At 41.7% G+C, this 15283-nt stretch overlaps 1 protein-coding gene across 3 annotated transcripts in view; it reads right to left on the bottom strand.

Moving 5' to 3' along the window:
* GALK2 (galactokinase 2) overlaps window positions 1-15283 on the bottom strand; it is a 73576-nt gene that overhangs the window by 42249 nt on the left and 16044 nt on the right. For 2 of the 3 annotated variants that reach the window (XM_028707261.2, XM_028707258.2), the window contains exon 5: window positions 10454-10600. The exons of the other annotated variant lie outside the window; for it this stretch is intronic. In XM_028707261.2, the coding sequence (XP_028563094.2) occupies window positions 10454-10600 (147 nt within the window). The remainder of the gene's footprint in view (window positions 1-10453; window positions 10601-15283) is intronic. 3 annotated transcript variants of the gene reach the window in all.

The raw sequence follows: 15283 nt of genomic DNA, 5'->3' as shown, positions 1-15283 counted from the left end.
TGTTTTTATCAATTTACCTTCCGCCTCCATGAGGGGAAAAAAAAGACAAAAGTGTACACCTGAGATAAACGCAGACGGCAGTTTTTGAAACCTGTGTTACTACTGGCTGTAAAATGTCTGGCTTCAGAAGACTAAGATGAGGCCTTCATAGCCAAGCTAGACATCCTGAATTATTTTTCTGGTTGTTAACTGACATTAAGCCACAGTTCCCTGATTCAGATGTAACTATGAACTCTGGCTTGAAGCAAGTCAGGATTTTTTTTGTTCTAAATCCAGTGCGTAATGGCCGTGGGGGACAAGAAAGCCTTAAACAACCATCCCAATTTAGCCAAATTACACTTAGTCTTAGCTGTAAGAAGTGATGTTTTAGAATGTATAACCATGACTGTATATTTTATGTTTATAATTTTAAAAAATCACATAGGAAGTGCACTACAACACTGGATTACTACACAATACTAAAATATATATTTTTCCATTATGTGTGTTGGGGAGGGTGTCATGAAAGGGCTACACTCCACACAACACAACCATCATGGTGGATGTGCTTGCTGAGGTGGGGGCAGGTGAGGAAAAGTATCACCATTTCCCAGAAGCTCGATTTAACAGTCAGGATGCTGAGAAACCACAACGCCACCCCACATGCAAACACTCGCTGGGGCAACCCCATCTGGAATGTTCTCAGAACGGTAGCAACCGCTGCCATGGTCCCTGTGGTAAAAAAATCACATCATGTGGAAACCCCTTGAGAAAAAAATCAAACTGTTAAAAGAGATGGACCATGTCTTCTCATAAGTGGCCTCTCTGGAGCCTTCTAAATGCTGTTTCGCCATGTGGCGCTAACAACCACAAAAGGATAAACATAACATCTGTGCAGTATTATCACTCTTAAACCATGACTTTACCTCAGAGTATTCTATTCAGACAATATCTGTGGGATTTGACATACTTCCTTTACCATGTAGTAACTGCCTGCACATGTCTGGTTTTTTTTTAAAAAACCATCCTTTTATCACACTATCCCGCCCTGTTATCAGAAGCAAATCACCATATAATTGACCTTTTCTTTAAAAAAAAAAAAATACAACATGAGAAGAGTGTATTATGCCCGTCGGCCACAATCTGCTCCTGTTTTGTCAAACAGTAGATGTGATAGTATATTCTAAACTAAAGATATAAGGCCCTCACATTAGTGGCTTCTGTCAGTTCTTTGCTCTTAACTTCTCTTGTAACAACCAGTCTGCTTGTTGGCTCTAATACCCTGGGTCTTCTTGACATTTCTTCTCAATCATGTCCAGGGCTTTTTTTCCAGCCGGAACTTGCCGGAACTCAGTTCCAGCACCTCTCAGGTGGGCACAATTGCCATTATAAGAGAACAAGGGAGGTGTTCATGTTGAGTTCTGGCACCTCTGTTTTTAGAAAAATAGCACTGATCATGTCTGTTAGCTACATCAGAAATCTCCATGGATGTTCCCAAAAAGATTAGCTGCCTTGGAGATGAGTATAAGCAAACTTGCTTTTCTTTAATTATGCAAACAGAAATGGCTCAAACACCCCTTATATAGCTCAATTTGAACATGCATACTGATAATAGACTGCTGTACAAACAGACAAGTTCAGCCATTGCCCCCAACAATGCAGTGTCTATATTTAACCTCCTGTTGTCTTAAAACGCAAGTGCCCTGCTAATTAAAGGCTGCTTCCCATGAAATCCAGATCGTGGTCTGAAGGCACATTACGTCATAAGGCACATGTTGCAGCTAAGCAGGTCTAGTCCTATAAACCGCATGAGTGGAAAACCACTTGGGAAAGTGGTGTCGGCTGTTCTGAGCAGTGAGGTATAGGTGTGTTAAACCAAACAACCAGTGGAGGTTTGTCCATTACGGCAAGTGGGGCACTGCCCCATCAACCTTAGCCAGCCCCCACCACCCTCCCTTCTTACTTACAGCTAGTCCAGAGGTGGTGCTGCCTGTGTCATCTTCCTCCTCCTCACTCTCCCCCCAAAATAATTTTTATTTGGTTTTACAAATATAAAATTATAGTGATACCACTACACACCCACAATTAAAAGACTCCTCTGAATCTCTAGACTTCCCACCTTCCCCTCCATGGGTTCTGTTGTTAAACCTTTTCTACTGCATCTTTTTTCAATATTCCATGTTTTTTATACCTCCATTGTGTCTACAGCTCTCGTTACATTATTGCAATCCTAGTGTTTTCAGCTGCTTACAGTGGTCTCCAAGGTAAACTATAATTTTTTCCCATTCCTGATTAAAGTTTTGGTCTTCCTGGTTCCTGAGCTTTCCAGTCAGTTTCGCCATTTCGGCGTAGTCCAACAGTTTAATTTGCCATTCTTCTCTGGTAGGGACTTTATCTTCTTTCCATCTCTGGGCTAACAACATCCGTGCAGCTGTCATCGCATACATAAAAAGTCTTTTCTGCTCCCTTGGAATTTCAATTCCTAATAGAAAAACCTCTGGCTTTTTTTAATAAAAGTTATTTTAAACATTTTTTAAATTCATTATAAACCATTTCCCATAATGCTTTTACAGTGGTACCTCGGGTTAAGTACTTAATTCGTTCCAGAGGTCCGTTCTTAACCTGAAACTGTTCTTAACCTGAAGCACCACTTTAGCTAATGGGGCCTCCTGCTGCTGCCGCGCCGCCGGAGCACGATTTCTGTTCTCATCCTGAAGCAAAGTTTTAACCTGAAGCACTATTTCTGGGTTAGCGGAGTCTGTAACCTGAAGCGTATGTAACCTGAAGCATATGTAACCTGAGGTACCACTGTATTACCTTACAGGACCACCACATATGTTAAAAGGTGTCTTCTTTTTCTTTACATTTCCAGCAGATGTTTGTACCTGTCTTATACATTTTTGCTCTTCCTCCTCACTCTCAATGCTGCCCTTGCAGAACTCCGCAGGGTGGAGGATGGGGGCAAATCTGGAAAATTGTTGGCTTTGCCTATCCTCAGTTTTGGCTCCACCTGCTGCTAGGCTATCTGCCCTCCACCCTACCAGTCCAAATGGGTACCAGGTACCACTTAAAACAACCAATAACAAAATATTACTGAGTGCCCTGCCAGGGGTGCAGAAGTAATGCTCAAACTACAATGGGGCTAGAAAGGACCCAACCTCGTTACTTTTTGTGACATCCCCTTAGCTCCTGTTTTAGAAGGCTATGGGTGGAGAAATCATGGCATGGGGCTTGTAGATTCCCAGATGCTCCCAGAGTACTTCAAGCACTATACAGAATTGCTGGTTCTCCAAACTCTTACCCCCCTCCTTGAAAATGCAATCCGGATGTTCATATCAGTTGGCAACTATTAATTCCAGATTGGCAGAATATGAGCAGGGGATGTTTATCAGTGGTGGGTTATACAACATATCATGTTCAGCCTTTTTATGTTTATGCAGTGAAATAACATTTAATCAGAAAATATCTAATTAGAACAGAGAAAAACAACATCATCAAGAACAGCACCACATTCTGCAAAAATGCATTAACCCGCCCACAAGGCAAACACTAACGGCTGTCTCAAACACTTTAAAAGACTGTGATATAACATATATCGAGGATAGTGGTGTTTCGAATAAGCTGAAGCATGCACATAATCTTCTGATGATTCTATGCCTCTTGACTTTAACTGTAGGCTTGGTGCAAAAATTGGACAAATGCTCCACTCCAAAATCTACCTGGCTCTGCCAACTCAGTATTTCTCTAATTCTTTATTATTATTTATTTGAAGTATTTATAAACTGCTCTTCCTTGAATATTTTCAGTTTCAGAGTGAAAAACAGCTTTGGACAAGTAGGCATAGCTGTCAACTTTTCCCTTTTTTAAGGGAAATTCCCTTATTCCGAATAGGATTCCTCGCAAGAAAAGGGGAAAGTTGACAGCTATGCAAGTACCGTAGGTACATTCTAACATGCAGTGTTCCTCCCCTCACCCTGCTGCCATGTGCATTCTTATTTATCATCCTCCTTGTGCATTATGATGTGTTACAATCCCACACAGCAGGCAATGGGCAGACCTCAGGTTTATGGGATTATTACCGGTATTTTTTGTTTCACTAAAACTCTCAATTACACAAACCAGAGGGACGTGCAAAATGGAACGTCAGAAGGCTGAGACTGACTGCTCATACCTGCTGAGAAATTTTTAATTTTTGACAGAATCTACTAACTCAAATGAAGATTTAGCAACCTTATTTAGAAGGGAGGACTTTGCCTTTTTTCAGTCGCTACTGTTGAACAATTAAGCTTCAGAAACCTTTCTGATCTAATGCAAATCAAGCTACAAGATCTACCAGTAGATCCTAATCTATTCTCTACCCAACCCTCCTGTAAAGGACTCTTGTTTCTCCTTAAAATACTTATGGCTTGTTTCCGACAGACTGGCCTACTTTCATCCAAGCTCTCGCCTTCCAAGCCAATCATAGCACCTTTTGCCAAATTATCACATAAAAAACCTGTCCGGGAAAGAGAGACTGCGCATGGCTTAGTATTCCTTACAAGCTATTGTCCAAAAGGGTCCATGAAGGAAGGAGCCTTAGGAGAAGCCACTAGACTAATGGGTAAAGCCCTGTATATTTAACATTTGACAGAGAACAAGAGGAATGTGATTTTACATTAGATGAACAAAAGGATCGTGGTGTACCAGAAAACAAGCTATGTGCCAGTAACTTGGAGTACGGCAAGATGTCCCACCAGAACTATTTTGATATGTTAACATTTTAGAATAGGTTTAATTGACACACACACACAAGTTTGCATTTAGGTATAAAAAATTCACACATTTTTATTGTGACATGCCATCTAAAGTACAGAGAGCCATTTCACACATTATGCAAAGCAAACCTTGGTTTGGAACTGGGTGTACCCAGAACAGGAAACTGCACTCAATCCTGGCTTCTTAATGTGTCTAACTATCCACAAACATGTTCTGAAGACGCATTTAACCCAATTAAAGCCCAGCTAACGTTACATTGGGGGGGGGGTATGCTTATCTTTGGATTCACATACAAAAAGGCCTTTAGAAAATTAGTGAAAGGCTAAACTGCATTTGCAAGCTAAAAACCAGCAGCTCTGAATTACACAATTTGCCTGCAGACTTTAATAATTCAGTCTGGTTTACAATATCATTTAAACTATATTGCATATGAAAGATCCAGCATTCTAATCTTGTAGAAATCTTTACACTCATGAAAGTCTTAAAACCTCTTAAAAATAGCACAACAATTTGAGTGAATGGGAGACAGGCAATTGCTTGGTATATTCTCAAAACAGCAAGCACTTTATCGCACACAAAAACCTGATATATGTTTGTGGTTAGCATGAGCTGAGTGGAGAATGTGCATATATATGGGTGGATTGGGCACATGCTCAGGAATGCATGGAAAGTTTGCACAATGAAAACATGGACAGGGTTTTTTGTATGTTGCCCAGTCAACATGCACCTTTTGCAACTAATGCTGGAAAATGTGCACACATTGACAATGAGAACTGAGTAGCATATACACTGTTAAGTACAAAGCAGAATTTTCTTGACTAGCAGAAATTAGACCCACAAATGCCTAATGTGGTGGAGTTTTATATTGAACATTTGTATTTTCTAGAATGGATTTATCAAGCACTTCGTGTGACTTAAACTGCACCATACACATGATTTTAATTATAAAGTTAACCTCCCCCCTTATTCTGAGTATGCCAAATAATTATAATTTTAATCAAAACTGAAAAATGAGAACATGGTTTTAAATTTTTGAGGGATAAAAATGTTTGAAAATGTTCACAACAGTCCTGTACAACAATCAAAACATTTCTTTTAAGGATTCAGGTTTCCTTTCTGTTTAAAAAGTAACCATTTCTGAATGATGGGAACTCCTATATTTAGCAGGCTTAGAATAGGACATAAAAATCTTGCCTGCCACCTTCCCTGTAAGTCTTTCATCATGTAGCAACTGGTGAATTAAAAGCAACCACCACCAAACCAACTGTGTGTGCCAGGCAGAGCAGAAAGCATTTGACTGCATTAAGTCCATCACTCAAATTAATGTTGCTCCATGTCTGCTCACTAACCTTTTGTCCGATCCATTATTAAATGCTAGCAAAATGCCAATCCTTATAACTGATGGGGGAGATAAGTATATTGCAAGGACTTTGCTCGCAGAAGCACAGGCCCAGTGTTGGCACATAGCATTCCTGAGCAGCTCCCAAGACCCCAGCACCCTGACCTTGCCCCAAATGGTTAGATCTGGAAGCTACCATTTAAACTTTCTTCAATGCTGTGGGGCAAGGGTAGCCAATGCTGTGCTCTCCAGATGTTGTTGGGCTACAATGCCCATCAGCCTCAACCAACATGGTCAGGGATGATGCAGTCTAACAACATCTGGAGGGCATGGTGTTGGCCATCCCTACCCTAGAGCATTGTGGGAACTTTAAATGGTGGTTCAGTGAGAATGCTGCTATCGCAACTAACAAATATGCCTGTGGTGCTGGTGGGGGGGGCATTTTGCCGAGGGTCCTCTCAATTGTGGAGCCACTCAGGGCACTGACCCTCCACTTCAGGACCCATGTCAGTTAAGGCTAGGCCATTTGGGGTCAGGAGTGGAGGGCAGATTTCTCATCACAGTGTCCCTGCATTGTTGTGATTGACAACTGTAGACTTACCTGGAGGAAAGTAAAGGGAATCACCAGTGGAATCCCCAGTGTCTGAGGTGAGGAGCAATGGCTCCCCTTCTCTACCTACTACAAACTATTTACTTTGTCCCATTGATAGGAGCTAACAAGAATCAAGCTTAATGGCTCTTATTCCAGCAAGCCAACCCAAGCTCTGTCTGCACTATCTATCTATCTATCTATCTATCTATCTATCTATCTATCTATCTAAGCACTATGATACCACTATTTAAACAATCATAGTTTCCTGCAAAGAATCTTGGGAAGTGTGGTTTGCTGTGGTTCTTTAAAATGGAACTACACTGCTTTAAATGCATATTGCAGGTAAGTCCTCAATATTTCTTTCAGCAGCTTTGAAAAGTAGGCAAGTATTGCCATTTCCATAGTAGAGAACAAAGTTCTGGCTGAGAGATATTGAGTATCGGAGGAATCTTTCCATGCTCTTCCCTCTCTGTATTTTAAAGAGCATCCACAGAGAAATTCATATGCATTTTTGTGTATATATCTCCCAACATATGCACTATTTATACAGTTTTGACAAATGTGATATGTATTTTGCGTTGCATTTTTGCAATGCAAAATACCTTAACAGAATGCATTTTTGTACATTACTTTTACTAATATATACATTTTTGTACGCATCATTTGGTTGGAAATTTGAACAGCAAAATTTGGAGAAGCGCTAATTTCAAATGACAGCTGTGTTTTAGTTTGCATATTGGTGTGCAAAATGTAAATTTGGGAAGTTCGCCTTAAAAGATGAACCAAATGAATTTGTCCCCCATTATCTTTGCTTGCTCACTTAGCAGAGTTTAAACCATGCATGGGGAAACTGAAGCCCTTCAGATGTTGTTCGACCCCAGTTCCCACCAGTTCCAGAGAGCATGGCCAGTAATCAGGGATGATGGGGCTGTAGTTCAACATCTGGAAGGCCATGCTTTGATTTAAACTAACAACGTTGAACCTAACAGGGAACTCTGGTTAGTTGAAAAGAAGAAGCAGATGCTTGCAAATTCCTCCCCACAGGTAATGAAGGAGCATGCAAAAGACTGAGGCTCACTCATGGAAGACTAAATCGTATTTTAGGGTTACATCCAAAGTGGTCTACTGGCTTGGATACCCAGTAAATTTGTAGCAGAGATGAAAGCTGAACTTCCCCACCTCACAGCTCACTATCTTAACTTAGGGTGAGAGACCTCCGGCCTGGGAGGCAAAAGCAGCCAGTCAGGATTCTCTAAATCAGGCATAGGCCAACTCGGCCCTCCAGATGTTTGGGATGACAATTCCCATCATCCCTAGCTAACAGGACCAGTGGTCAGGGATGATGGGAATTGTTGTACTAAACATCTGGAGGGCCTGAGTGTGCCTATGCCTGCTCTATACGGTCCATGGGACTCTTGCCAGGTCACAGCCACAACCACTCTGCCCAAGCCACACCCCTCATCATCCCTACTTCATTCAGTGCTTGAACACCTCTTGGCTGCCTGGATGGAGTATAGAGAGGGTTGTGTGAATGTGTGTAGAAACCAGCCTTTTGCACAAAGGTACAATTTACATTATTTGCTTTGCTCACAGTTGCCTCTGCCACTGCCCACCACTGGCATGGCCCCCACAGAAGGCTACTCAGGTGGGTGTGCAGCCCTATGTCTGAAGAGAGTTCCCCACGCTTGTCTTAAACACTATGCGACGTTAGCTAGATATTGCCTCAATGCTGAAAATGGTTAGCACTGTGTATCTGGTTGGACAGTATCCAAGATTTCTCTAAACCACTGTGCATGCATGATGACCTTTAAAAAGAAAAAATCTGGGCAAGTGGAGACAATGCAGATTTCTAAACACATTAATCAGACACAGCATAAACTGTTTTCTGAATTTACTTCCAAAAGACAAAAGTATGTTGTTTTAAAAATAAAACAGAGTCAATGTTTCATGTGAGTTTTAACTACACAATGCTTTTTGTTTTTAGTCTTCCTTCATTCTCTTTAGTGTACAGAAACACAACCCACACTAAAAGGAAGAACCATATTGAATTGGCATCATTAACACACTGACAATACTTTTCTGATCAGGATATTTTGATAACGTGTGGGTTCTTCTTCCAAGCTAAATATGCAGCACTTTCAAGGTTTGATCCCTGAAGCCCTGTCCACAATCTTATGTTAAAGTTAAAGTATGGGGGTTAAAGTTAAAGTTAAAGTATGTTAAAGTATGGGGAGCAGGTTATATATCAGATATATTTTCCTCCTCTTGAAAACCCATCAACAGCTCCTAGGGATTGCCAAAGAACAGCTCCTAAGGGTGCCAATAGTTGATTTAAAAGAAAACAGGGGGAAACATACAGGACCAAAGAATGGGAGTGAACCGAGTGACCTTACTGCTGGAATCCTGATGTCAATCTGTCACGCTGGGCTCTGACTTGCTCTGACCCAGGCTTCCTGATGAATGATGATCCCAGGTGAGCAGGCAACCCACCCACCCCAAATCCGGCACTGGTGAACCTGGAGCGGCTTCCCTGGGCTTGCCTCCAGGAGTCACTCTGGAGGTACATCAAGGTGGGCTCCTGACAAAGTCAGAGAGGAATGTCAAGTCATCCCCAGCCCTCAAGAGGATCTACACCAGAAGGTCCAAGCCCAAACAGCAGGTCATTGACAAAATACATGCCTGAGAGCCCAATGTTGCTGCACAACACCTGAGTAAAGGGCACCTTGCAAGTAATGGCACTTGCAAGGAAATGCTCTTACAGCAGATTCAAGCATCTGCAGTTGGTGTTGGGTGTGGTCTGGGGCAACAGGCGTCAGTTAGGAGTCTATCAATTGCTAGGAACAATGCATGCAATTCAGCTTCCTATGCTGAACTTCACTTGTTACTTTTCCTGCATGTTGTGAGAACCAGATACTGTCTGGTTGTTATCAAACTACCAGAACTATTAAGAGTAGACCAAAAGACAAGGCCATGTAAGGAGGCTTAGGCTAGGCTAAAATATATCCCCCTACAGCACCTTTTCGGAGGGACGCGGGTGGTGCTGTGGGTTAAACCACAGAGCCTAGGACTTGCCGATCAGAAGGTCGGCGGTTCGAATCCCCGCGACGGGGTGAGCTCCTGTTGCTTGGTCCCTGCTCCTGCCAACCTAGCAGTTCGAAAGCACGTCAAAGTGCAAGTAGATAAATAGGTACTGCTCCGACGGGAAGGTAAACAGCATTTCCGCATGCTGCTCTGGTTCACCAGAAGCGGCTTAGTCATGCTGGCCACATGACCCGGAAGCTGTACGCCGGCTCCCTCGGCCAATAGAGAGATGAGCGCCGCAACCCCAGAGTTGGTCATGACTGGACCTAATGGTCAGGGGTCCCTTTACCTTTTTACAGCACCTTTAACATGCGTTTCCATGCTAGACAGAAGATGGCCAACAATACTTGCTCCATTTTGCAATGAGCTATCCAACAGGTCATTGTGAAAACAATCCTGAGCTTCTTTTTAAATCGTTCATACAAATCAGCCTTCCCCAGCCTGATGTCTTCCTGATGTTTTCAGACTACACCTCCCACTAGCCCCAGCCAGCACAGCATTCTTATTCTTATTCTTAATATTCTCCCCATCTGACTGGCCACCCCAGCCACTACGGGCAGCTTCCAATAAATTAAAACACAACGGCCAAAGGTCAGAGATGACAGAAGTCGCAGTCCAACAACATCTGAAATTTAACCATGTTGAATTTTAACATGGTCTCTCACAAATTGTACTCCCCGCCCCCCAACCCGCCTTCCGTCCGGTACCTTTGGAAGAGTCTTCCCATTTGCCATAAGGGTCACGAGTGCTGCACAGCAGACCAAGGCACTGGAACTCGAGAGGCCAGAACTTGGAGGGATGGTGCCTTCTACCAGGCAGTTCATGCCGCTTGGGCTGTCAAGACTGAAATGATCCTAAACAGCAAGGGGGGAATTACAAAAATTAATCAATAAGCTCAGGCACACATGTTCATTATAGAATAAGCAAAGAATGGCTCTTACATTAACACTGGGGCAGGACTGGCATAGTTTCTCGCAGGGAAAATGTAACATTTGAAGGCAATTTCCAGAACCAACCCTACCATGGATCCAGAACCAGGGGCTTAATGATGCGCAGCCCTTAAGTTGCCACGTAGTTCTAGGGAACTAGAGATAACATGCTGGGCCAGTAGCAGGCCTGAGAGGGTCAGGTAGTATCCCTGCAAAAAGCTGAGACTACAATAGTCTACTTTTGCCTTGCCCTTGCCAACCCCACCGCACTCCCAACCACTTAATAGGTTGACAGCTAAGGCTGACACTGCCAGTCCTTTAAAACTTATCATTTAAAAGGGTACTATTGCTATGGCAGCGTTTCTTGTTATGTTAAAGTATACCTTCTATAAACCAGTTATAGTGGTACCTCGGGTTAAGTACTTAATTAATTCCAGAGGTCCGTACTTAACCTGAAGCACCACTTTAGCTAATGGGGCCTCCTGCTGCCGCCACGCCGCTGGAGCATGATTTCTGTTCTCATCCTGAAGCAAAGTTCTTAACCCAAGGTAATATTTCTGGGTTAGCAGAGTCTGTAACCTGAAGCGTATGTAACCCGAGGTACTACTGTATAGTGGTACCTCAGGTTAAGAACTTAATTCGTTCTGGAGGTCCGTTCTTAACCTGAAACTCTTCTTAACCTGAAGCACCACTTTAGCTAATGGGGCCTCCCACTGCTGCCACGCCGCTGCTGCACGATTTCTGTTCTCATCCTGAAGCAAAGTTCTTAACCCGAGGTACTATTTCTGGGTTAGTGGAGTCTGTAACCTGAAGCATCTGTAACCTGAATCGTCTGTAACCCGAGGTACCACTGTACTCTCAATATTTCCTGAAAACACAGGTTATTTCCCAAACACCATGCTTTCTTGTGTCCGCTCTTCTTCCAAAAAACTTCAGTGCTCCATTTATGCATTGAGATGCAAAAACAGCCCAGTTCACTCCTTCTGGACGCCTCGTTTTATAGGTGTGGCTCTCACTGAATACAGACACTGATTCCCTAACTTTGCTGCAGGCAGTTGAGCCAGGATACCTGCACCACTACCTATAATCTTCCTTGTCCTGGGAACTGAGTGCCCCCCAAAGAGCCAGTCCCATGCCTACTGCCTGCCATAAAGCTCTCGGATCTCCTACTCCCAATATAGGCAAGCCATTGCTGAGTGAGGGTGCCAATGTAATCTCTGTGTGCTCGCTCAGTATTGGCAAATCACTGCTAAGCGAGAACATCAGGATATTCCTCTATGTTGTTATTATTATTATTATTATTATTATTATTATTATTATTATTATTATTAATATTTTAAAGAATATTTATTAAAGTTTTCAATAATAATACAATAAAAATCAAAAAGAAAAAAGAACAAAAATACAAAAATAAAAATAGTTTAAAAAACACACATAAAATATCATTACTTATTTTCCATTAACTTATTTCCCAGACCTCCTCATACCTCCCTTTTTTGTATTCCAATTCAAATTGTTAATTCAGCAAATCCTTATCAATAAATTTAAACCTATTTCTAAACCTTTTTTTCCATATTCTCTTAATGCATTACAGCTGGAAACCACTTAATTTCTATCCGACATCATTCTAACATTCATTAATTTTGCAATATTTCTGTAAATAGTCTTTAAATTTCTTCCAATCTTCTTCCGCCGACCCTTCTCCCTGGTCTCGGATTCTGCCAGTCATTTCTGCCAATCCCATATAGTCCATCACCTTCATCTGCCATTCTTCCAGAGTGGGTAGCTCTTGTATCATTAATAATAATAATATTATGTTGCTCAACTACCCCTCTTTCCTGCTACCTCAAATAACTTACTAGAAATAGGAACTTAACAGGTGTTTGCCAGTACAACTTACCAGTAGCTAAGGAAAAATCCAAAGAAAACCCACATCCCCCTGTTCCTTGCCCCATTTTTTTTCAGTTATAGAGCAGCTATTTAGAGGCCCAAAGTATCACTGTATTCAGCCAGGGTAAGTCTATAAAAAGTGCTCTGCAAACCACTTTTACTTCAGTAAGAAATTTCAATATTGGGCTTTGAAAAGATGGCCGGTTTTTACTGAAATTGTTGTACATAGACAGTTCCATTTTTCTATAGTGGGACAAAGCCATCTTAAGTGGTCTGTGGCTTACCGTAGAAAGTAATCATTCTAAACTCCCAGACTCCTAGTACAAGATCAGCAGACGAGCTACTGGGCCAGCAACCTCATAAGCTAAAATATGTTAACAATTTCCCCCAAAGTCCACATATTGTCAATCAAAGACCTGTTTTAGCCAAGTGGAAGTTTTATGAGTTAGACCAGATGCCAAATGGGATGCCAATGCCTTCAAGTCAAATAGATATCAAATATATTATTCTTGTTGGTACAGATGGAGAAAGTATTAATAAATATCAGATATTATCACAGAGGTAGGGAATTGTGGCCAGGCATTTAGAATTCTCACTACTAACTGGACAGAACACAGCACATAAAAAAACACTTTTAATGGTACATCTGATTTTCCCCAGCAAAAAAATTATTGGCAGAATTTATTTGAAGTTGCTTTGCTTTTGATGACAACTAGCAAATCAGTGTTTTTAGAACAAACTGGTATGTTTTGAATATTTCTTCCACTGTTAAGACTCTGTCAAGTTGTTTAAAAATAAGATGTCTTCAAAACATCTTGCACCAAGAAACAGACCTATGCATAGAATTGCTCCACTGAAATTTTTACATGTCATGCTATGTGAATGCCATGCTATATATACACACATACAGTGGTAGGCACAAACGTCCATGTTTTCCATTTAATTTCTAACAGCTTGGCTTTATTTTTATAATTATCATTTATTAAGTTTGTATACTGCCCTTCATCTGAAGATCTGAGAGCAGTTTTATCCATTTTTATTTTGAAGAAAGTTCTGCTGACATGGGCTTCCGAAGTGAGGTGACTGGCACTTCCACAGGGCAATAAAAACTAAAAAAAGGGATGGGTTTTTTGGAAATGGAAACAGACTTGTGGATGCTACATTCTGTATGATGCAGCCAATTGTACATTTGCACAGTGATGCAATGAATGCACAGTCTCTCAGAGGCTGTTAATGGCAAACAGTAGATGGAGTTGGGCTGTTGACCAAGTTAAATTCTTTGGTTAATTTAGCCCTGCTGAGACTATTGGGTCCAGTGAGAAGTAGCAGTTTCAGTGGCCCTACAAAGGAGTAATGCGATCAATTACAGCTGCATCAAAGGAGCTGCTTCCCAGGCTACAGTAAATGGGAGATTGCAGGAGCATGCAAATTCCATTTTTGTACATGTCGCTCTTCAGTCAGAAAGCAAATAGCAAAATAACACACATCCATCACCACTTTCAACATCCCAGTTAGCAATTGTGTGTCTTTTTCTTTCCATGTTTTGCAATCCTACTGGCAAATGAAGCAATCCTTTCTCCATTTTTTCCCAATTATTATTATTTTCTCTCCCCCCCACCCCTTGCTTCCTAGGAATCTCTCCTTCTGGGAGATGAAAGAAGACCTGGCGAAGAAATCTTTTAAATTCCTGGCCTCTCATTTTTGGGAGCCGTAAACACTTGCTCTGCAGAAGGCTGAAATATTTCCGATTCCTAGGAAAGAGCATCAGATTTTTTTCACATTTCCACTGCAGATGGAACAGAAATTATTTTGGACAATCGCATATGACACAGGCATGGTGCCTTACCGACAATTTAAGACAAATTTCCAGGAGCTTGGGTTGCCTGAGGTTTTGGGAGCAATCGGTTCAGACTTTTGGCAGCAGAAATCTGCTCCTCTTTTTGCAGTCCATGGATCAGGGAAGACAGGAAGAGAGAAAGGGGCGTTGGAAAAGGAGAGAGTAAAATATGGGGCTCTGGCCACTTCGGGTTCTTCACCAGAATGTGGCCCTCAAAAAATTAGTCCAGAGGGAATGTGGCCCTTGACTGGAAAAAAAAAAGTTCTACTAAAGCACACTGCGAGTTCCTTTTCCATGTATCTATTTGCTTTGTGTTTGGTAGGTGGTCTGGCTTATCCTGACAAGAAATATTAAATTAAGAAAAACATATTGGAAAGGCGAAATGGATAAATGATATAGTACTAAGCAACTTAACTTTTGCCCAAGGCTTTACATATTTCAGTGAGTGGATGAATTGGCCTGACTATTTTAGTATCTCTCCTGGATCACAGGCTGAGATACTCTTTAGCATCCTTGGGACTGCAGTCCATTGTGGTGCTTTAAGGAAGACGGGGGGAAATTAGCTATGAAAATTGGCTGTACTGAGAGGAATGGAAGACTTTGGCCATTATTTACTGTTTTGTAATAATAATAATAATAATAATAATAATAATTTTATTTGTACCCCGCCCATCTGGCCAAGCCTCCCCAGCCACTCTGGGCGGCACCCAACAGAATATAAAAAAACTGAATAAAAATCAAGCATTAAAAACTTCCCTAAACAGGGCTGCCTTCAGTTGTCTTCTAAAAGTCAGGTAGTTGTTTATTTCCTTGACATCTGATGGGAGGGCGTTCCACAGGGTGGGTGCCACTACCAAGAAGGCCCTCTGCCTGGTTCCCTG

The sequence above is a fragment of the Podarcis muralis genome, chromosome 14, assembly GCF_964188315.1.
Source record: "Podarcis muralis chromosome 14, rPodMur119.hap1.1, whole genome shotgun sequence".
In the NCBI taxonomy this organism is placed as follows: domain Eukaryota; kingdom Metazoa; phylum Chordata; class Lepidosauria; order Squamata; family Lacertidae; genus Podarcis; species Podarcis muralis.
Note: the sequence above shows the minus strand (reverse complement) of the source record. Positions and strands in the feature narration are given on the sequence as shown.